Below are 24,340 nucleotides of genomic sequence, written 5' to 3'. Positions count from 1 at the left end.
CTTCCAGTGAAACATACTGGTTTCTTTGTGTTACTAATTTCCTCTTTTCTGTCTTTATCTTCCGTTCTTTCTCTATGTTGCCTTGTCTAATATTCAGTATGTTTGAGTACTTGGACTATTGTAATCAGTTAGTACTGTGGTATATATCAAAGTATTAGTGGTACTTTCTGGCATTGGCCAGAATGGTTAAGCAGACAGTATTTGGATCTCTTAAGAAGCACCTTTGTGTCAAAACCCAGAAATCTAGAAATAGCATGTCAATGGATAATAAACTGTTTCTGTTTTAAAATTGTTTTGAATTTTAAGTAAGTAATTTGTCAAATATTTTGGATCATTAAAATAATAAATTAATATTTATTTTTATTTATTCACCCACTTATTATTTTTATTATTATTTTATTTTATATAAGACGTGGAAAAATCTCATGGCAATATCTACAAATCCCAGTCTCCAGTGTTACATTAGTATTTATTTATTTATTTTATTTATTTGTTTATTTATTCATTCACCCACTTATTAATATTATCACCTTAATTTTTTTTAAGACGTGAAAAAAGTCATTCGTTTCGTTGTTTGTTTGTTTATTATTATATTAATTTTTATTTTAAGAATTGGAAAAAACCCATAGAAATATACAAATCCCAGTTTCCAGTGCTATTTTCGTATCATTTATTTATTTATTTATTCACCCACTTATTATAATTTATTATATTTATTATTATCACCTTAATTTTTATTTTAAGACATGTGGAAAGTCATGTTACGTTGTTTGTTTGTTTAATAATAATAATAATAATAATAATAATAATAATTATTATTATTATTATTATTATTATTATTATCATTTTTTATAGAAATAAAAAAAAATAATTTCTATAATATTTACAGAAATATCTACAAATCCCAGTTTCCAGTGTTACTTTAGTATCATTTATGTATTTCTTTACCTTATTTTTTTATTTTAAGACATGGAAAAATCCCATAGAAATATCTACAAATCCCAGTTTCCAGAGGCATTTTAGTATTATGTATTTTATTTATTCACCCACTTATAATAATAATAATAATAATAATAATCACCTTAATTTTTATTTTAGGACATGTGGAAAAAGTTTGTTGTTGTTGTTGTTATTGTTGTTGTTGTTATTATTATTATTATTATTATTATTATTATTATTTTAATTTTAAGATGTAGAAAAAGTGTTACTTTAGTATTATTTATTTATTTTTATATATTATTTATCAATTGTTAGTTTGTTTTTATTTTTATCTTAATTTTATTTTAAGACCCCATACCAGCATCTATGAATTCTAGTCTCCCGTGTTATTTCAGTATCGTTGATATACTATTATAGTTTTTATTAAAATTTTGAATTTGTTTTTTTTTTTTTTTTTTTTTTTTTTTTTCTGTTTTTATTGTCATTTTAGTCCGTTTTAAAATAAAGTCTATATATTTTTTTAGCCATTTTTATGTACGTTTTAATTGACTGGGCAACTAGCTGAAATTAAAATATATATATTTTTTTATATTTTATTTCCGTAAGGTTATTATTAAATTTTATTTTTATTTTTTTTTTAATGATTTTAGTTTTAGTAAACTATAACCATGCTAATCTCTACATTGACCACTGCAAAAAAAAGCATTTACATGATATCATGCTATTGTTATCGTAATTTTGTATAAAAAGTTTGAACAACATTTCAAACACGCTCCTATCATTTGTTGTCACTTCCCACTGAGTTCCTGGCACTTTTCTTTTCTTTGATCCATACAAAAACCCTCATGCTAATTGACTATGATGAACCCATGTGGACTCAGATGTCACCTTTGGCCATGAAATTTCCTGAAAGTGTTACAGGTCACTGCAGGTCACTGATTCCAGGCCTGAGCTCATACCAGAAACACAGGCAACGTCTTTGGAAATTGATTCTGCCCTTGTTTCATAGGGGTCTATGGTTTTATTTGAACTGAGAAGCTGTGAAGCAGAAGGGGTTAATAAAAGGTCAAAGTCCCAGCTGCACCTGTCTACGGTGGGCCTTTAGAGGTTTGTTAGACTGACAAATTGTCCTCTCTTTATGTCCAAAAGCTGGTGGTCATGCTGGTTCTCGCCATCCTGGCCAGACGACAGAAGCTGGGTGACAATCAGAGAGGACTTACAGGTTTACTCAGGTCAGTTTGTCATCTGTCAATAAAAAAATGACCCAGCAACATGCTAATTTATCCAGTAGCCCATGTAATCTCATAATTATTTTGTAGTCATTTATAATTCTTGTTTCTGGTCTTTTCTTCAGCCCAGTAAACTTTTTAGACCACACACAACACAAGGGCCTTGCTGTAGCGGTGTACGGCGTTCTCTTCTGCAAGCTGGTTGGCATGGTCCTCAGTCACCATCCACTTCCATTCACTAAAGACATTGTGAACAAAGGTACTGTGACTCAATTTCGTACTTCGTGGAGTGGTGAAATGCATTTATAGTGTGATTATGGCAGTTTTTATGCTTCATTTTATGATGTGGTGTAGTGGTTAAGACTTAGGACCAGAAAACAGAAGGTTATTTGTTTGATTACTGCTAGAAATGAACTATTAGTCACCACCATTGTGCACTTAAAGAGACAGTTCACCCAAAAATGAAAATTCTGTCATTAATTGCTCACTCCCATGTCGTTCCAAACCCATAAGGCCTTTGTTCATCTTCAGAACACAAATTAAGATATTTTTGATGAAATACAAGAGCTTTCTGACCCTCCATAGACACCAACGCAAATAGGGTTTCTTTGGAAATATCTTGAAGGGGTCATCGGATGGAAGTTGATATGATTCTTTAGGGTTTTAATGAGAAGTCTATAACATACTTTGGTGAAAATTTCTCAATGGTAGCATAAACACTCTTTTTACCTTGTCAAAATCAGCCCTTTTTAGAGCGAGCTATTCTGTTGCATTGTTCCTTTAAATGCTAATGAGCTCTGCTCGCCCCGCCCCTCTCTGCCGTGGGATAACGAGCCGTAATGTTTACTTTAGCTGCATTTAGCTGTGAAACTTGCTAACTAGCACATTAATAAGAAAGGCCATTTGCAAAGATGCATAAAAAAGCCTTATACTCACTTCTGCTGTGGGTGAAGCTGCATCACGAATGATTCACACGAACATAGATGCATATGTAGATCGGGATCGGCGCTTTCCTTTCAAAAAACGAAAGTAACGTTAATCCTCTGCGTCTTCAGCGGCTCAGATGTCAGGAGTAAATGACTACTGCTATGTTCATTATTACATCCAACAACAGAACACCTCAATCGCTCAATCAGAGAGATTCTTGTCTTCCCCTGCACCTGAGTCACACAATGGCGGTCGGAGTCGGACTGTTTCAGCTCGGTGAGGGCAGGTCTAAGGTAAGACGCTCATGTCAATCAACTATTGTGGAAGTGGCCGACACACTGGCAAGAAGCTGAGAATAACCTGATTTTTAAAAGGGGATCTTCCTTTTAAAGATTAATAAAATACCACTGGGTGGATATGTATCATTGTAGGGTGGGTGTGTACACAAACTGCCAACACACATTAATGTTCAAACAAGATTTAAAATTGAGTTTTGCATCCGATGACCCTTTAATTTTTTTTTCTTCTAAACTGAATGAAAGTCGTAGGGGTTTGGAACATTTAATTTTTTGGTGAACTATCCCTTTAAACCCAATTTGGTCAAGAATGATCATTTATGGCAATGTTTTTAAGATTCAATTCTGTAGAGATTGAAAAGGAAAACATTCTTTTATATCAAAATGTAAATCAAAGGCTTCGGGCCACCAAAGACTTTGGGAAATTCATCAGTTTGGAGGGGTACAGTGGCTCACCCTTCACTGGTGCTATCAAATGAACACTCTCTCTATTCACAAGATGGCAGCTATCCAAGCTAGACTCAGTTCACACAAGAGGATGAAAAGTAGCACCCTACCTGATCTTTTTTTTTTTCTTTCTCTGAACTGCTGGTCCTCCTTAGTTGGGTTTTGTAATTGGATTATCGCCTGCATTTTTTGTTTCTTTAGCAAACAGGGTTTCAGACAAGGCTGTGTTTGCATTATGTAACTATTTGGTGCTTTAATACTGTAAGTGAGTTAGTGTTGATGGGCCACTATTGTTATTTTCCTCTTTTTGGCTCATATGACATTTTTGTTCTTACCACGGTTTAAAAAGCATATGGTTAAGTAGCAAACATTTTACTTTAAAGTAACTTACAGTGCACTTCAGGGACAGTCCTGCAAATCTGCAATCAGAGGATAACAGGAAAAGTGAAAATAGTCATTTATTACCTCATTCAAAAGCTGTGTTTTTTTTTGTTTTTTTTTTTTTTTTTCTTAACACAAAAAAGCAACGCTAAAGAATAGGGATGTAACAATATTATCAATATGGTGGTATCACGTTAGCAAAACTGTCTCGATATTATCGTGGTCACATGACAATATGAAACAATAGGTCTTTTATGGGACAGTATCTGTCAAACAAAAATAGCTTAATTCTTTAATAAAGTCTGTTCTTGCCGGGTTTCAAGGCGAAACGTGCACTTCATTCACGCAATCAGCTCATGATCTGGTGTTTTCTGCGCTTCAGAACGGCTCAGTTCATAGTGAATAAATGCAGTGAACACTTTTATTGCATGTGCTGTGAGATTAGTGCACGTTTAGGAACGCAACAGCCACCAGTTATGCTTTATTTTCTTGGCATGATTACAGCATTTCACTAGATTTGTATTGAGACGCATTTTTGTAAGCCTGTTTTTTACTGAAGCTGGAGTTTTCGGTCAAAATAAAAGCTCTACTACCATTTCCGTCAAAATACAAGCTTAAAAGTGCAGTATGAATTGCCGACAGCTAAGCGTTTAAATGGGTAACGTTACTGGAGTCCAAATACAAAACATCTCTTTCGAGTGTAGAAATTAAGCAAGAAGTATTGTAATTTCCCCACTATAGTGTAAAGCAAAAATAACCTATGAAATATAAATTTTACAGTGCGGTTAATTTACAATATATGGCTATTACTGTCACTGGTTTTATTATTATCATATTCTAATTTGTTTGACTTCCTAAAACACCAGTGTGAATGTAATTTAGACTGAGACAGTATATCACAAATATAAAAAGAGAGTTGAGTCCCCTTTAAAGTTCAGGTACAAGTCAATTCACTGACTTCTTTCTGAAAGTTTTCTTAGTTAAGAACATGGATTGGAGCTCTTTATTTTGAGCTCTCAAAGTGCATTAGATAGAATATTTAAACTTTAAGAACCTCACCCTCAAGCCGTCCCTAGGTGTATACAATCAGAGTTATATAAAAAAAAAATGTCCTGGCTCTTATAAGCTTTTTAATGTCAGTAAATGGGTGTTGAGATTTTGAAGGCCAAAAAAATGCCTCTATCCATCACAAAAAATACTCCACATGGTTCCTGGGGTTTAATAAAGATGAAAATTTAAAAAATATCTAGAATGACTTGAGGGTGACTTAATTATTTTTGAATGTACTATCCCTTTAACTGTTAAAGGCTGGATGGATAATCATTCCATTGCAGGTTTGAACATAAATATTTTCGATTTCAAGCCTCCTTTAACCCCCTGGACCCATCACTATTTATAAGCAAGTATAGACAGTAGTGCTCTTTTATGCTAGATTCAGTTTAGAGCACAGACATGTTTAACTGGACTATTTTGTTTTATTCTTTGTCTAGAGTTCTGGCTGATCCTGGCTCTGTTGTACTATCCTGCATTGTACTATCCTCTTCTGGCCTGCGGTACGCTGCATAACAAGGTGGGTTACGTCTTGGGCAGCCTGCTGTCATGGACACACTTTGGAGTTCTGGTCTGGCAGAAGGTGGACTGTCCCAAAACGCCACAGGTACAACTTAATCATGGATATATGAATCTAAAACATCACTTGTAGCGTATAAGCATAAGTTGTCTAGGCTCTTACTTCACTTTCCCACTGTGTGTTGAGTAAGACTTTCAGATGCAGCTTAAGTTCATTAACCTCATCCCATCAGCCCTCCGTTTTGTTCTCATTGTCCTCACATCTGCTAAACAAATACTCAAACCTCAAAACAATTAGTTCTGCTTCTTAGGATCTCACTGTGGAGCTTTGCTTCAGTTAATCACTTTAGTTTCTGTCAGAGCTAAAGAAAAAGTACTGTGTTACACAAAATACACTATAAAATGAAACTATTCTAGTTGTTTGATTGCACTGCCTGCCACAAACAAAAACGAAAGAATCAAACCGTTCAAGCTGGCTGACTGGGTTCATGCTGAAAGCCATTTGATTATTTTTAAGGCAAAATAAAGAAGGCCTTGTTAGCTTTGAGTGAAATTTCGTTATTGATTTGCACAGAATATGGGTGGGTAATATAGCCAGACAAACGACTGCAAGCATTTGATGTTATTTGACATTGATTTGTCTGTTTTTGTCCTTGTCTGCAGATCTATAAGTACTATGCACTGTTCAGCAGCCTTCCTCAGATTGCCTGTCTGGCTTTTCTTAGTTTCCAGTATCCGCTGCTTCTGTTCAAGGGCTTACAGAATACAGAGACGAGCAATGCCTCTGAGGTGAGACCGTCAAGATGATACAACTGTCCTGAGAGTTTAATAAAGGGGAAAAAGCTATATAAAGTCATAAGATCATAAGGGTCAATTGTTTAAAGTTGAGATTCCATTGATGTATGTTTTGTTAGGATAGGACAGTATTTGACCGAGATACAACTGAAAATCTGGAATCTGAGGGTGCCAAAACATTTGAGAAAATCACCTTTAAAGTTGTCCAAATGAAGTCTTAGCAATGCATATTACTAATTAAAAATTATTTTTTAATATATTTATGGTAAGAAATTTACAAAATATCTTCATGGCACATGATGTTTACTCAATATCCTAATGATTTTTGGTTTAAAAGAAGAATCGATAATTTTGACTCATACAATGTGTTTACATAAATATCTGTCTGTTATGCTGAATCACAATGAAACATTATTTTACTCATATTTTAAATGTTTTATTTTCACAAAGTTATTTGACACATTAAAGTACGCACTTTACTTGTATATTATATGCTTTCTTTTTATATAAAATCACTTTTGTAAATGTAATTTGATGTGATCACCAAATTGGGACATCTTGTCCTTGACCCATGCATGTATATTTAAATATATAAGACTGCAAGACTGCTCTACTTATTAATATTTGAAAGGTTAGTTTAGGTTGTAAAATGTCAGCTTCCCCAAAAATGAATAAATCATGAATTAGTCATTTGTGATATTTGTAACCAAAGTCTCTTGATGAAAAAGGAAATCTGTCTAAAATGTCATACAATGCTGTACAACTGTTCTGATATCATAATAAATATATAGATAATATATAAAATATTGCTATAGAGAATTATATACAGTTGAAGTCAAAAGTTTACATACACCTTGCAGAATCTGCAAAATGTTAATTATTTTACCAAAATAAGAAGGATTGTACAAAATGCATGTTATTTAGTACTGACCTGAATAAGATATTTTACATATAGTCAACAAGAGAAAATAATTAAACGGTTCAAAAGTTTACATACACTTGATTCTTAATACTGTGTTACATGAATGATCCACAGCTGTTTTTTTATTTTATTTTATTTTATTTTATTTTTTTTTATTTTCTTTTAGTGATAGTCCCTTGTTTGTCCTGAACAATTAAACTTCCTGCTGTTCTTCAGAAAAATCCCTCAGATCCCACAAATTCTTTTGGTTTTTCAGCATTTTTGTGTATTTGAACCCTTTCCAACAATGACTGTATGATTTTGAGATCCATCTTTTCACACTGAGGGACTCATATGCAACTATTACAGAAGTTTCAAACACTCACTGATGCTTCAGAAGGAAACACAATGCAAAGAGCTGGGGGGTGAAAACGTTTGAACAGAATTTTGCCTGAATATCAGTTATCTTTTATTTAGTACTACCCTTCAAAAGCTACAGGCGATACTGTTTCACAGAAGACAAAAGTCAAATTTACCCTGATCTTCAAATTTAAAGAGTTTCTCTTAATGCATTGTGTTTCCTTCTGAAGCATCAGTGAGCATTTTGTATTTTTATAAATTCAAACTATATGTAATATAAACTATATGTAAACATCTTTTATGTGAAATATCTCATTCAGGTCAGTACTAAGTAAACATGCATTTTGTATGATCCCTTTTATTATTATTATTTTTTTTTTTAATGATTAACACTTTTCAGATTCTTCAAGGTGTATGTAAACTTTTGAAATTCTGGCATAATCTAATTACGTTCAATGATTTTCAGCTCCCTCAAAATTAAATATTTATTAATTAAAAATTGATGAGATTTGTAAAAAAAAAAAAAAAAAAGAAAGAAAAAAACAAAGTTCTTTTTACCCTTTACCTAAACTAATAAAAAAAAATTAAAATGAAAAGGATAGTTAACCCAAAAATGTAAATGACCCCATGATTTACTCACCCTCAAGCCATCCTAGGTGTATATGACTTTCTTCTTTCAGACTAATACAATCGGAGTTATATTAAAAAAACATTGTCCTGGCTCTTTCCAGCTTTATAATGGCAGTAAATGGCTGTTGAGATTCTGAAACAAAATAAAGCGCATCCATCCATCATAAAAAGTGCTCCACACCGCTCCAGGGAGATAAAAAAAAAAAGGCCTTCTGAAGCGAACTGATGTGTTTGTGTAAGAAATATATTTGTATTTAAAACTTTATAAACCGTAATTTCTAACTCTCGTGTGTTCACGAGAAAGTGGCGTTCTAGCAGATGATGATTTTATAAAGTTTGGATACTTTTCTTACACAAGCACATTGATTCACTTCAGAAGGAATTTATTAACTCCTCGGAGCCGTGTGGAGCACTTATTATGATGGATGGATGCACTTTATTGGCCATCAAAATCCCATTCACTGCCATTATAAACGTTGGAAGAGCCAGGACATTTTTTAATAAAACTCAGTTGTATTTGTCTGAAAGACAAAATCTCACATACACCTAGGATTGCTTCAAGGTGAGCAAATCATGGGGTCATTTTCATTTTTGGGTGGCCTATCCCTAGGGTTGCCACCCGTCCCTTAAAATACGGAATCGTCCCGTATTTGAGAATGAAATTGCGCGTCCCGTTTTGAATCAATACGGGACGGGTTTTGTCCCGTGTTTTTTATAATTTTTTTTAAAGCAGCGTCTCATGCAAATAATCACTGCGGCAAAGCCAGCCGCGGTTCAGAAAAACACGGTCAAGCCAGCCGCGATTGATTTTAAGTGTGCGCGCATGTTACAGTGATTACGGTAGTTTCAGAAACAACACAGAGAGAACGCGCTTGCAGAGCGCTTTTCATTTAGACGCCCAGGACTGAGAGATAATACTACAAAATGCTCGTGAATTTTTACTTACTTATTTATTTGCATTTCTGCTTTAATATCCGTTTTATTTATTGGTGTACTTGACGGTTCTTTTCTGAGAAATGGGACATTATTAGACTTTAGAGTCTAATAAGTAGAAAAAAATTACAACAATGATCAGTTCTTATTCAGGACGTCCCATATTATATGCAAAACTCATATGAAACCTTTTTACTGCAGCATTTTTGAGATATGGGACATTATTACATTTTAACTGGGTATATAGACCCCATTTCTAAAAAGTAGAAAAAAACAATGATCAGTTCTTATTCAGGACGTCCCATATTATATGCACAACTCATATGACCCCCCCCCCCCCCCCCCGAATGCGTCCCTTATTTTTGGGTATTAAAAGTGGTAACCCTACCTATCCCTTTAATTTTTACCAACATTACTTGAACACAGCATTAAAATTTTTAAATCGACATTAAACCATTATGAATACTTGGCATGCGTTTTAAACTAGATTTTAAAAAAATGGGATTTATCATTGTTTTTCCTCTGCTGTACTGTAAGCGACCCTGTTACAACAGACCTGTGACCCATTTTCGGGTCACGACCTGCCAGTTAAGCGCCGCTGTGTTAATTCATAATGAAGGGTCTTAGCAGCATTGAAGGGAAAGAGGGGAGTTCGTAAACTCGGCACCTGCATTCCAGAGCTCTAATCATCGTAAGCAGCTCAGTGGGATTGGGTTATGTTTGACTCACAGAGCACATTACACAAACACAGTGTTGTTTTCCTATAGGAAATGCACAATGCCAGTGTTATGCAGCTATAATCGCTATGACGAATGCGTTCGGATGAAATAAGTGCCCATGTGAGTAAACAATGCGACCTAGATTTTAATTTTTGTATTAACGAAACAAAACTTTCTTGCAGGACCTTAGTAGCAGTTATTATCGGGATTATGTGAAGAAGATTCTCAAGAAGAAAAAACCCAGCAAAATCAGGTGATTCATATTTACATGGACACCCAATGGTAATAAAGTAACCATATACAGTGGTGTGAAAAAGTGTTGGCCCCCTTCCTGATTTTTTTTTTTTTTTTTTTTTTTGGATGTGTGTCACACTTTAATGTTTCAGATCATCAAACAAATTTAAATATTAATTAAAGATAACACAAGTAAACACAAAATGAAGGGGTTTTTTATAAAGGGAAAAAAATCCAAACCCACATGCCCCCCCCCCCCCGTTAAAACATAACTGTGGTTTATCAGACCTGAGTTCAGTTTCTCTAGCCACCCAGGCCTGATTACTGCCACACCTGTTCACAATCAAGAAATCACTTTAACAGGACCTGCCTGACAAAGTGAAGTAGACCAAAAGATCCTCAAAAGCTACACATCATGTTGAGATCCAAAGAAATTCAGGAACAAATGAGAAAGAAAGTAATTGAGATCTATCAGTTAGGAAAAGGTTATAAAGCCATTTCTAAAGCTTTGGGACTCCAGCGAACCACAGTGAGAGCCATTATCCACAAATGGCGAAAACATGGAACAGTGGTGAACCTTGCCAGGAGTGGCCGGCCGACCAAAATTACCCCAAGAGCGCAGCGACGACTCATCCAAGAGGTCACAAAAGACCCCACAACAACATCTAAAGAACTGCAGGCTTTACTTGCCTTTTAAGGTCAGTGTTCGTGACTCCACCATTAGAAAGAGACTGGGCAAAAATGGCCTGCTTTGCAGAGTTCCAAGACGAAAACCGCTGCTGAGTAAAAAGAACATAAAGGCTCGTCTCAGTTTTGGCAGAACACATCTTGATAATCCCCAAGACTTTTGGGAAAATACTCTGTGGACTGACGAGACAAAAGTTGAACTTTTTGTAAGGTGTGTGTCCCATTACATCTGACATAAAAGTAACACAGCATTTTAGAAAAAGAACATACCAACAGTAAAATATGGTGGTGGAAGTGTGATGGTTTGGGGCGGTTTTGCTGCTTCTGGACCTGGAAGACATGCTGTGATAAATGGAACCATGAATTCTGCTGTCTACCAAAAATCCTGAAGGACAATGTCCAGCCATCTGTTTGTGGCCTCAAGCTGAAGCGAACTTGGGTTCTGCAGCAGGACAATGATCCAAAACACACCAGCAAATCCACCTCTGAAAGGCTGAAGAAAAACAAAATGAAGACTCTGGAGTGGCCTAGTCAAAGTCCTGACCTGAATCCTGTTGAGATGCTGTGGCATGAACCTAAAAGGGCGGTTCATGCTCAAAAACCCTCCAATGTGGCTGAATTACAACGATTCTGCCAAGATGAGTGGGCCGAAATTCCTGCACAGCGCTGTAACAGACTCATTGCAAGTTATCGCACACGCTTGATTGCAGTTGTTGCAGCTAAGGGTGGCCCAACCAGTTAAGTTTAGGGGGCAAACACTTTTTCACACAGAATTTTATTTTCCCATCATAAAAAAAAACTTAATTAAAAAAAACTGCATCTTGTGTTGCCTTTGATTTAAAATATAAATTTGATAGTTGATCTGAAACATTAAAGTGTGACAAACATGCAAAAAAATAAAAAATCAGGAATGGTGGCCAACACTTTTTTCACACCACTGTATCTACTGTACAATAGCCAGGTAGATGGGAAATTGTCCATAGACCACTTCCTTCCTCATTTCCATTGACAGGCGGTGAATCACACCTACTGTAAATCCACTTATGCAAAGATTGGTAGATAGATAGTGATCCACCACTATCCCAGAGTCTAATGCCATTCAGTCTGTCTGTACTGTACAGATGTTGATCTTTTTTTATGCAAAAATATACTGAGCATCTGAAATGTCATTGAATATAGTCGTGTGAGCCATGTGAGGAAATGTTTCCTGTTGCGTGGAAGCTCCTTTGTGTCGGTATGACATGGGAACGCAGCATAATGAAGGGAAATATCCATTGATAAGACAGCAATTGTGTGTAGGAAGGAATGCACAGTAGTCAACATTTAAAGGGGATCAAAAAAGTTCATCAAAGTTGTCCTAAGACAAGAACGGATATTGTGTTTGTTTTAGGACAACTTTGATGAAAGGTTTTGATCCACTTCAAGTGTTGACTAATATATAGACAAGCTTCAGATACATCATATCATGAGGTTTAGACTGGTTGGTCAAAGGTTGTAGGTTCGAATCCCATTAAAAGCCGTTGTGTAAAGGGCGACTGAACCTGTAATACATGTACTGTAAGTTTCTTTAGAGAAAAGCATCCATTAAATGTCTAATTGTGCATTTGAAAGAATATAAAGGGGTGTTATTTTACAATTATATTCAATTGTTGTATATTAAATGTTTTCTTCTGATCTCTTGCTTTTGTAGTTCAAGCGCATCAAAACCCAAACTATTTGAAAGACTCAGAGATGCTGCAAAGTCTTACTTCTACACACCAGAGGATGGTAACTATCACATGTTAATTCTTCTCAAAAACCTAAAGATAAAAAGTAGTAGCAGGTCAAAAATATATATATACATTACAGTCCAAAAGTTTGGGGTCAGTAAGCTTCTTTTATTCTTTTTTATGATTAACATGTTACTAGCATGATTAGCATGTTGTTAACATGATTGGCATGTTTTTAGAATGATTTACCACATTGTTACCATGTTTAAACATGATTTGACATTTCTAACATGTTTTAACACACTGTTAGCATTATTAACATGTTGATAACATTGCTAACATGTTGCTAGCTTGTTTCGAGCATGATTAACATTGATTAGCATGTCATTGGTATGTTTCTAGCTTGTTTCTAACATGATTAGCATGTTGGTAGCATGTTTTAGCATTATTAGCTTGTTGCTAACTTGTTTCTAACAAGATTAACTTGTTGCTAGCTTGTTTCTAGCATGACTAACATGTTACTTGCATGTTGCTAGCTTGTTTATAACATCATTAACATGTTGGTAGCATGTTTCTAGCATAATTTAACCCATTGCTCACATGTTTTAATATGTTGTTAGTATGCTTTACCATATTGTTCACATGATTAACTTATTTCTAACTTGTTTCTAACAAGATTAGCATTTTGATAGCACGTTTTAGCATTAGCATGTTGATACCATTTTTCTAACATTATTAGCATATAATTAGCATGTTGTTAGCATGATTAGCATGTTTCTAACATGTTTTGACACATTGCTAGCATGTATTAACATGTTAGCATTATTTAACACATTGTTAGCATATTTTCACATGATTTAACATTGTTAGCATGTTTTAACACATTTTTAGCATTGTTGCTAACATGTATCTAGCATGATTAACACTGTTTTAACATTAGCACGATTTTAGCACATTGTTAGCATGTTCTAACATGATTTAACATATTGGTAGCATGATTAACATATTGATTAGCATGTCATCAGTATGTTTCTTGTTTCTAACATGATTAGCATGTTGATAGCATGATTAGCTTGTTGCTAGCATGTTTCTAGCATGACTAACATGTTTTAACACGTTGTTAGCATGATTAACATGTTGTTGCCATGTTTATAACGTTTTTTTAGCATGATTAGCATGTTGATACCATGTTTCTTTTTTAACCTTTTGGTAGCATGTTGCTGGCATGTTTAGAATTTGCTAGCATGTTTTAACATGTTAGCATGAATTAGCACACCAGTAACATGCTTTAACATTATTTAACACATTTCTAGCATGTTTTAGCACATTGTTAGCATAAACCTGTTGTTAACATGTTGCTAGCATGTTTCTAACATGATTAGCTTGTCATGTCGCTAGCATGTTGTTAGCATGGTGCTATATTTCTTGTGCATCAAATCATCATATTAGAATGACTTCTGAAGGATCATGTGACACTGAAGACTGGACTAATGATGCTGAAAATTCAGCTTTGCATCACGGGAATAAATTTCATTTTAAAACATGTTCAATGAGAAGTCAGCCATTTTAAATTGTAATAGTATTTCACATTTTTGCTGTATTTTTAATCAAATAAAAACAGGCTTGTTGAGCATAAGAGACTTGCCAACCTCAAAACATTCGAACAGTAATGTATGTATTAATTTATGGAGTTTCTTTTCCATCAGTTTTTAGGTTCCCTCTGAAGCTAGCGATCTCTGTGTTTGTGGCGTTCATTGCTCTCTATCAGGTAAACACTTCAATAAACAAGTCGTTTTTAGAGTTATTTCTGTGTAAATGTATCTAAATGTGCTTTTAATTGATTAAAAGGGATAGTTCACCCAAAAATGAAAATTTGATGTGTATCTGCTTACCCCCAGGGCATCCAAGATGTAAGTGACTTTGTTCCTTCAGCAGAACACAAATGAAGATTTTTAACTCAAACCTCTGCAGTCTGTCAGCCATATAATGGCAGTGGATGGGCACCAGACCTTTAAAAGTAAAAAAAAACATGCACAGACAAATCCAAATGACACCCTGCGGCTCGTGACGATACATTGATGTCCTAAGACACTTTTAAAGTTTACTTTGTTTACTTTTAAAGATTTGGTGCCCATCCACTGCCATTATATGACTAACAGACTGCACCGGTTTGAGTTAAAAATCTTCGTTTGTGTTCTGCTGAAGAAACAAAGTCACCTACATCTTGGATGCCCTGGGGGTAAGCAGATAACATCAAATTTTCATTTTTGGGTGAACTATCCCTTGAATGTAGCATTATTTCAAGACATTGTCTATTGTTTGTGATCTGTTAGATGGCGCTCCTACTGGTGTCAGGCGTGCTGCCCACGCTACACATCGTCCGTAGAGGAGTGGACGAAAATATCGCCTTCCTGTTGGCCGGTTTCAACATCATCCTGTCCGACGACCGTCAGGAGGTGGTCAGGATTGTCATCTACTATCTGTGGTGTGTGGAAAGTGAGTTGACATTTCTTATTATTCTTGAAGTCATTGTGGAGTCATCTGGATCAGTGCAGGTTTAATGCTGATCTCTGATTAGAAAGCCCACATTTGCATGGCTGTGCTGGCATACGTTAGCTTATCAAACACGTGCATTGATCCAGACTGCTGGAGGTTTGCATGCATCATTGCAGAGCCTGAATCACACACATTTAAACAGCCATGTAAATCAGCAGATGAATAATGAAGTGGTCAGCAGATCCGACTGCTGAAGTGAAGCAGGAAAGTGCTGAGGCTGTGAGAGTGTGTTTGTGTTTCTGACACTGACCTCTCCGGCTCATGTGACTGTGTTTGTTTCAGTTTGCTATGTGTCAGCGGTGACCCTGTCCTGCCTTATCAACCTGCTCATGCTCATGAGGTCCATGGTCCTGCACAGGTGAGACTGACAAACACACATTCAGTCACGTTAACCTGCTTTTAAAATGGATTTCACCTGCTACACTACTGTTGATATGCTGTGTTGGGGTAACGCATTACAAGTAGTGCGAGTTATGTAATAATATGACTTTTTCCAAGTAAGTAGTAAAGTAACGCATTACTTTTTAATTGACAAGAATTTATCTGAGTTACTTTTTTCAAATAAGTAACGCCAGTTACTTTTCCTCCCATTTATTGATTAAAAGCTCTACTGTCCCCATGTTGAGAGAAATTGTAAGATGTTACTTTATTTCTAGAATAAATGTGAACATGCATTAATTCATCTCACTCACTAAAAAAACAGATACAGTATTCCTCAAAATGAATTAAAACTGTGAAATTCAACACAAACCTGCAATAATTAAATATGTTAAAAATACATATTATAATAATATAACATTTGTTTTCCTTTTTTTTCATTGCTGAAGACTTACTTTTAGACTTTTTGTTTTTTTTATTAAAATGTATAAAATTTATTTCTTTATTTATAATTTATTATAGTATTACAATGTATTTGTTTATTTTATTGTAGTTCTTTTTTGTCATTTTTGAAATATTATAAAATGTTACCTAAAACTAAAACCTTAAACAATCTTTACAAAATAAAGCAATTGTACGTTTTTCAATTTTATTTTTTTATTGTAATAAATTTATTTACCATTTATAATGTATTTTATTTTGTAATAATTATCTTTTTTCTTCATGTCCAAGGTTATTGTTACCTAAAATTAAAACTAAAGCTAAAACCTTTAAAAAAAAAAATCTTTGCAAAAAAGCAAATGTCATTTTTTCTATTTTATTTATGTATTTATAATGTATTATATTATTTTATATAATTATCTCTTTTTTTCACTTCCAGGGTTATTAGTGTTACCTAAAATTACAACTAAAATATTTACTTGAATTAAAATAAAATATATATTTTTAATAATTCATTTTATTTCAGTTTATATTTAATAATTTGCCTTTTTTTTTTCTTTCTCTTTTGTTAAACTTGAAATACTACAATAACTACAACTAAAACTTAATTAAAATTATTTAATTCTTTAAAGACATTGAAAAAATAATAAAACATAACAAATAAAACTTTTAAACTTTTATATAAAATTAAAATTTAAAAACATAAACAAAATAATAAATAAAACAAATTAAAAATTATGATAAATATATGATAAATATAACCTTGTCCGTTTTCCCCCGTATTTGCAGACATATCCTTTTTATTGGTCTCCCCATGTCTCCTGACTTTTACATTCACCCGTCATTCATGCACATGTGAAAGCATTACTAATAATTTTCTGTTACTATCATAACTGACTGGTTCTATTACGAATAACAGTTAGCTGGAGGTGAAACAGGGAAAAATCATTTACTCTGCTAATGAGAATGAGGTAATTACAGTCAGGAATAGTAGATTAAAAATAATGACTTTTCAGATTGTGTTTTTAAATGTCATTAATGGCAGTTTGACTCTGTGACCTGCAGTTCCATCTTTCTTTTTCATAAAGAGACACCTTCATTACATGTACTCTATGTCTGCAGGCTCTGTGTGTGTGTGTGTGTGTGTGTGTGTGTGTGTGTGTGTGTGTGTGTGTGTGTGTGTGTGTGTGTGTGTGTGTGTGTGTGTGTGTGTGTGTGTGTGTGTGTGTGTGTGTGTGTGTGTGTGTGTGTGTGTGGTAATGTACTGATGGCTGTGTCTGTGTTCACTCAGGTCTAATCTAAAGGGACTGTACAGAGGAGACGTGTTTAATGTGTATAACTGCCACCGGAGCATCAGACCGTCCCGGCCCGCGCTGGTCTGCTGGATGGGCTACACCAGCTACCAGGCTGCATTTATCTGTCTTGGTGAGAGCGTGTTTATTCACTGTATGGCACATGAGACCCTTCTGTTTGAGACTCCTCTCATTCCCTCTGCAGAACTTATAGCAAGTGTGAGAGAGACAATCTGAATCTTTCTTAACATTTACAATACAATATTTATATGATTTATTTGTTAATTATTTTTGTTGTTTATTATTATTATTATTATTATTATTTTTGTATATTAAAATATAATTAAATAATATTTATTATTATAATTTACAGTTAGTACATCAAGAGACAATAAAATTCCATCATAAGTGGAGAAAGTTATTATATTTTGATTAAAAATAAAAACATCTTTAGAATTATGTACACCAGGAACATTTATTAAGAAAATAAATAAGGAAGGTGTTTTTTATGCTGTTCTATTTATTTATTATTATATTAAAACTACTATTTATAGTTAGTACATTACCATTAATACGAAAATATATAAAGTGTTATTTGGGCTGTTTTTAAAAAATAAATTTATTTGTTTTCATTATGTTTTTATACCTATATCAAAACTATTATTTGTAGTTAGTTCATTAAATTTATTAAGAAAATGAATAAAATGTTTTTTTATTAATTTATTTTCTTAAATTAAATGCACTATAAGTAATAGTTTTGATATAGGTATAAAAAAATTATGAAAACAAAAATAAAAAAATAATATAAATAAATACATTTATTTATTAAAAACAGCCCAAATAACACCTTATTTATTTTCTTAATAATGGGAATGTAACTATAAATAATAGTTTTAATATAGATTAAAATAAAAAAATTTAAAAAAATTGTTATAAATAAATACATAAAGTACATGTTTTTATTAAAAACAGCACAAAACCCACCTTATGTATTTATTTATAATTTTCTTTTATTTTATTCTTTTTTCATTTTTTAATAGTTACTATAGTTTTATAGTTCGTATTTATATGTATTTAATTATAATTATTATTTTTTTTCTATATTTTATACATTTTTGTTTTCATAATTTTTATATCTATATTGACATTGTTTTTATATTTAGTACATTTTTATATTTATTTTATTTTTTTATTTTATTGTTTTCAAAATTTTTATTATCTATATAAAAACTATTATTTACAGTTACTACATTACATTTATTAAGAAAATAAGGTGTTTTGTGCGTTTTTTTTATAAAAAAAATTGTTTATTCATTTTTATTTATTTTATTTTAGTTTAATATATTAAAAATAGTATTATCTTTTAATAAATTCATTATTTATATTCATTTTATTTTTGTTTTAATTTTTTATATCTATATTAAAAATATTATTTCTAGTTAGTACATTAGCTGAAAAATCCATCTTAACAAATTTCTTAAATGTTTATCTATTAATTATACTGTTGTTGTCGTGTTTTTTTTTTTTTTTTTTTTCTATTTCTATAAATACAATATTTATTTTTTCATTTTTATTTATTATTGTTTTATTTGTTTTTTCTATTTAAAGATTTGTAATATAGTTTACAATTGTAAAAAAAAGGACCAGGAACATTTATTAAGAAAGCAAATAGGGTGTGTTTTGTGTGTTTTTATTTTTAATGTTAAAAAAAATAAATACATACATTTATATTAAATATAATATATTTTATTTAATTACTTGGTTTTCATTTAATTATTTAATTCAGTGTTTTGTTTTTATTACCTCACTAAATAATCTCAAATAGTTCTTTATAGTTTTTGTCAAGTGTAAATGTGCAGATGAGCATATTTGATGACTCCTGCATGTCTGATTGTATGCAGGCATGGTGATCCAGACTCTGGTGTTCTTCATCTGCATTCTGTTCGCTGTCTTCCTCGTCATCATCCCCATCCTGTATGGAACCAATCTCATGCTGTTCCACATTATCGCCAACATGTGGTGAGTTCAGATGATGACTGTGACCTCATCACATGCCCTGTGACTGCAGGGTCGTGACCCCGCGAGCCACGAATCTCCACTAGAGCCCCTCTATCAGTCATCTCTCATCATAAGCCATAAAGCCCAGCATTTAGACAAGTGCCTCTTAAGATGGCTCTCACTCTCATGTTGTGTCTCTCTCTGAAGGCCCTTCTGGTTGATGCTGTTCGTGGCTGTGCTGATCCAGCATGTGACCTCCAGGTTTCTGTTCATCAAAAAGGACGCAGGAACAAGAGATCTGAATAACAGGTGCCAATATACATAATAGTGCAACCGCAAAAACACCTGTTCTGCCTCTTACTGTTTTTTGCTTTTAATGTTGATTTATCATCTACATTCTCCATCTGGTAGGCCATGATTGTTCAGCCAACAATAAACACATAATTACTTTCTGTGCATTGTTGAAACTGAAAAACAGTTGTGAAGAATTTTATGTAAACAGACATTTCAGATATTAAATGGTAAACTGTTTTATTTTTGTAACACCATTGTTACTAATAACAGTTTTACAATTACATGATTTAATAATATTATACATATTATTAAATACCTTATTGTGTATATTATTTAATATAACAATTTTTTAGTTGTTTTCATTTTTTTTAAATAAAAATATTTTTTAGTTAGTATATTATCAGACAATAATAATCCATCATAGATGAAAAATGTTATTTTATTTAGATTTCAAAACACATTTATATTATATAAATATTGTTTTATTTATTCTGCTTTTATTTTTATTCATTTTTTAAACTCATTAAATAATATTACATTATTTTAACAGCTAATTACATAACTATAAAAACAATAAATAAATAATAAAATAAATTAATAATAATTAATCATTATGTGGAATAATTTATTTAATTTTAAAAAGACCAGGAAATTTTAATAAGAAAGTCTAAATATTGTGGATTTGTGTTGTTTTTAATATTTAAATAAACATATTATATAAATATAATGATTTTATTTATTAATTATTTTGCCTTCATTTTCATTTATTGTTATAGCTAATTACATTAATATAAAAAAGAAATTAATAATAATAACATAATATATGAAAATTATATATATAATATTTGTAATAATTAATAATCCTGTTGTGTAAACAAAAGTATATATTATATATAGTATAATTATAATATTGTTAAATGACAAATATCATTTTTAATTTATAAATTACCATAATTATTAAACAAAAATAGTCTAAATCCTTACAAATATTTGTAATAATGAATTAATAACTTTGTTATACATCTAAAAAATATTATGAATATTTTTGTTAAAGTAATGCCTTTTTTATAATATTGTTTCATGAAAATAATTTATAGCAGCTAATTACATTGATTTCAGACTGTCTTAAATGTTTATTGTCTTGTATGTTTATTTTCATTTATTAATTACATTATTGCTTTCATTAATTTGCCTTTTTTAATATAATATTATTTTTTGTTTCTTAATTATTTAGTAGTTCTCATTTATAAAAATTTGTCTATTTATTAAAAATATTATATTATTATTTATAGTTAGTACAGTCAGACAAATTTGTGTTTGAAATATTTAAAATTGTATTATTTTAATAAAAATGTATTTATTTATTTATTGTTTATAATCTAAAATAATTGTTACCTACAATTAAAATAAAAACAAAAAACATCAAAAATGAAATCTTTACTTATGGTATTTCTTTTTTCACTTTCAGGGTTATTATTGTTACCTAAAATTAAAACTAAAACCAATAAAAAAATATTTACTTGAAATAAAATAAAAGTTAACCAAGATAAAAAAGATTACTAAAAATATATATTGAATCATTTGTTTTCTTGAGAACGTGAAATTCTAAAATAACTACAACTAAAACTGAAATAAAATTAATTACTAAGAACTGTAGAGACATTTAAAAATGTCCAAAAACAAACAGTTAAAACTTTTAAAATTAAAATAACAGAAAATATGACAATTAAATCGAATTAAAAATCCTAAGACTTTAAAAGTTATACATAGTATATTTATAAATTTATATTAAAGGATATACATAATATTACAATGTTGTAAATAAACACATTTATATATAAATATAATAATAATTATTATTAATAATAATAATTTTGCTTTCATTCCATTATTTCATTCAGTGTTTTTAACACATTAAATGATATAACATTAATATTTTTAGGGGGTTTTGAGTGAAAAAATGTATTCATTTGATATGTTTACCAATTATGTGTATTGCTATATTTTTTTTTTTTTTAAAGAGGATGTAATATGTTATATTAGTAATGCACTATATATATTTATATACACTATCTCACAAAAGTGGGTACACCCCTCACATTTCAGCAACCATTTTAGTATATCTTCTCAAGGGACAATACTTTAGAAATTAAAACTTGGATCTATTTTAGAGTAGTCAATGTGCAGCTTGTATAGCAGTATAGAATTACTGTCCTCTAAAAATAACTCAACATACAGCCATTATTGTCAAAATAGCTGGCAACAAAAGTGAGTACACCCTAAGTGATAACAGCAATATGTTGTTTAACCATGCAAAGCCACATGTCCTATTCGTCAGGTTTATGTTTTGGTCTGCTTGACAGCACCATACAAAGTTGTGTATCTTGTGTTAGAGCAGCTAAAATTAGGTGCTTTAAGTACAGTTCTCTCATACTGACCACTGGATGTTCAACATGGCATCTCATGGCAAAGAACTCTCTGAGGATTTGAGCATTAGAATTGTTGCTCTCCACAAAGATGGCCAAGGCTATTAGAGGTTTAGTTACACCCTGAAACCGAGTTACACTACAGTGGTCAGGGTCATACAGAGGTTTTCCAAGATGGGTTCCATTCAGAACAGGCCTTGCAAGAGTCAATCAATGAAGCTGAAGGTGCAGAACCTGGCTTCAAAAAACATATGCATGAGTGCTGCCAGCATTGCTTTAAAAGTTGCAGAAGTAGAAGGTCAGCTTGTCAGTGCTCAGACCATACGCCACACACTGCAACAAGTCGTATAGGAGTCGTCCCAAAAGGAAGCCTCATCTGAAAATGACTCACAAGAAAGCCAGCAAACAGTTTGCTGAAGACAACCAAGTCCAAGAGCATGAATTACTGGAACCATGTCCTGTGGTCTGATGAGACTATAAGATAAACTTATTTGGCTCAGATGGTGTCCAGCATGTGTGGCGATGCCCTGGTGAGGAGTACCAAGAGAACTTTGTCTTGTCTACAGTCAAGCATGGTGGTGGTAGCATCATGGTCTGGGGCTGCATGAGTGCTGCTGGTACGGAGGAGCTGCAGTTCATTGAGAGAAACATTGATTCCATTATTTACTGTACATTCTGAACTAGAACATGATGACTTCCCTCCAGAAACCAGGCCGAACGGCAGTTTTCCAACATGATAACGTTCCCAAACACACCACTAAAATGACAACTGCCTTGCTGAAGAAGCTGAATGTGATTGGGTTGCCAAGTACACTCTTAAAATAAGGATGCTTAAATAAAGGTTCTTCAAGTGATGCCATAGAAGAACCATTTTTGGTTCCACAAAGAACAATTCTCTTTCTTACCTTTTTATAATTGGAAGAACCTTTATTTTTAACCGTGTATGTTTCCAGTCCTGAACCCTATTAAGCTGTGGGGCATCGTCAAGTGTAAGGTGGAGAAGCACCATGTGTCTAACGTCCAGCAGCTCTGTGAGGAGTGGAAGAGGATCCCAACAACAACCTGTGCAGCTCTGTGCAGCTGCACATTGACTACTCTAAAATATATCCAAGTTTCATTTCTATAGTATTGTCCCTTGAGAAGATATACTAAAATGGTTGCTGAAATGTGAGGGGTACTGTATGTCTTGCATGAAGAATCATAGAGGTTAGATGTGCATTTGTTTTGTTTTTGTTTTTCTCCATAGAGGGAGTCTGTTTCTTCTCAGCTATGTGCTCTTTCTGGTTAATGTCATGGTTGGTGTCATACTGGGCATTTGGAGGATAGTCATCACTGCTCTTTTCAACATAGTCCACTTAGGACGTCTGGACATCAGCCTTCTCAACCGCAACTTTGAGCCGTTTGACCCAGGTACAGCTAGACAGTGATGCATTGGGAGTCAGATTAATTTATACATATATCATTTATATATACTTCTGTGGCTTCAAACAAGAGTTATCCAGTCAGACTTAGGCCAGATTTTTAATTACACAAATAGAAATATCAAATGTAACTGTACTTTCACTATACACTGATGTTTTTGATAAAAGTGCCGTGCTGAAATTATACTTCTTCAGATAAGAGAGCCCTCTGTATAGTGTCCTATGTTGTATGTGATTGTTATTTGTATGTAGATGTTTGTGCTGACAGCTCTGCTTGTCTCTGCAGGATATCGCTGCTACGCTCATTACCTGAAGATTGAGGTCAGCCAGTCTCACCCCGTGATGAAGGCCTTCTGTGGGCTCCTGCTGCAAACCTCAGGCCAGGACCATCTCACCGTACAGAGGATGAGAGACGCTGAAGAAGGTCTGTGCTTTCATTTCTTTATTACTTCAGTTCATAACAATGTAATTATATCTAATTCGCTGGAGAGCAGCCTGTTCCAGAGTCTGGTCTCAAACTCAAAGCTTTTAGTCTTTAAAACACTAAACTCAGTCTGAATTAGTTCTAAAGCGGCACTCATTCAATTTGTTCTGTAAGTTTATCAGGGAGTGTGTGGAAACCAAGCATTTCAGGACAGTTTCCGTCTGAGTCAACCTTCAACCTGTTAAAAAAAAAAAAAACATGCTTTAAGCTAATTTCAAATAGGTATGAGGATGTTTTCGAAGGAATGTTATTAAAAATATATATTTCTGAAAAATAACAGACATTTTAGGCACA

General features: G+C 32.7%; 1 protein-coding gene across 2 annotated transcripts in view; it reads left to right on the top strand.

Annotated features, from left to right (window-relative positions):
• The window catches only part of stra6 (signaling receptor and transporter of retinol STRA6), a 38,999-nt gene that overhangs the window by 9,206 nt on the left and 5,453 nt on the right, over positions 1–24,340 (top strand). For both annotated transcript variants that reach the window (XM_073831815.1, XM_073831814.1), the window contains 14 exons: positions 2,089–2,171; positions 2,294–2,427; positions 5,710–5,876; positions 6,452–6,577; positions 10,309–10,379; positions 12,738–12,814; positions 14,463–14,524; positions 15,090–15,252; positions 15,595–15,670; positions 17,423–17,556; positions 19,325–19,442; positions 19,629–19,730; positions 23,388–23,551; positions 23,849–23,986. In XM_073831815.1, coding sequence (XP_073687916.1) covers positions 2,089–2,171; positions 2,294–2,427; positions 5,710–5,876; positions 6,452–6,577; positions 10,309–10,379; positions 12,738–12,814; positions 14,463–14,524; positions 15,090–15,252; positions 15,595–15,670; positions 17,423–17,556; positions 19,325–19,442; positions 19,629–19,730; positions 23,388–23,551; positions 23,849–23,986 — 1,615 coding nt within the window. The remainder of the gene's footprint in view (positions 1–2,088; positions 2,172–2,293; positions 2,428–5,709; positions 5,877–6,451; positions 6,578–10,308; positions 10,380–12,737; positions 12,815–14,462; positions 14,525–15,089; positions 15,253–15,594; positions 15,671–17,422; positions 17,557–19,324; positions 19,443–19,628; positions 19,731–23,387; positions 23,552–23,848; positions 23,987–24,340) is intronic.

This window comes from Garra rufa, chromosome 25 (assembly GCF_049309525.1).
Source record: "Garra rufa chromosome 25, GarRuf1.0, whole genome shotgun sequence".
Classification (NCBI taxonomy): Eukaryota; Metazoa; Chordata; class Actinopteri; order Cypriniformes; family Cyprinidae; genus Garra; species Garra rufa.
The sequence above is the reverse complement of the archived record's forward strand: the minus strand, read 5'-3'. Positions and strand labels throughout refer to the sequence as shown.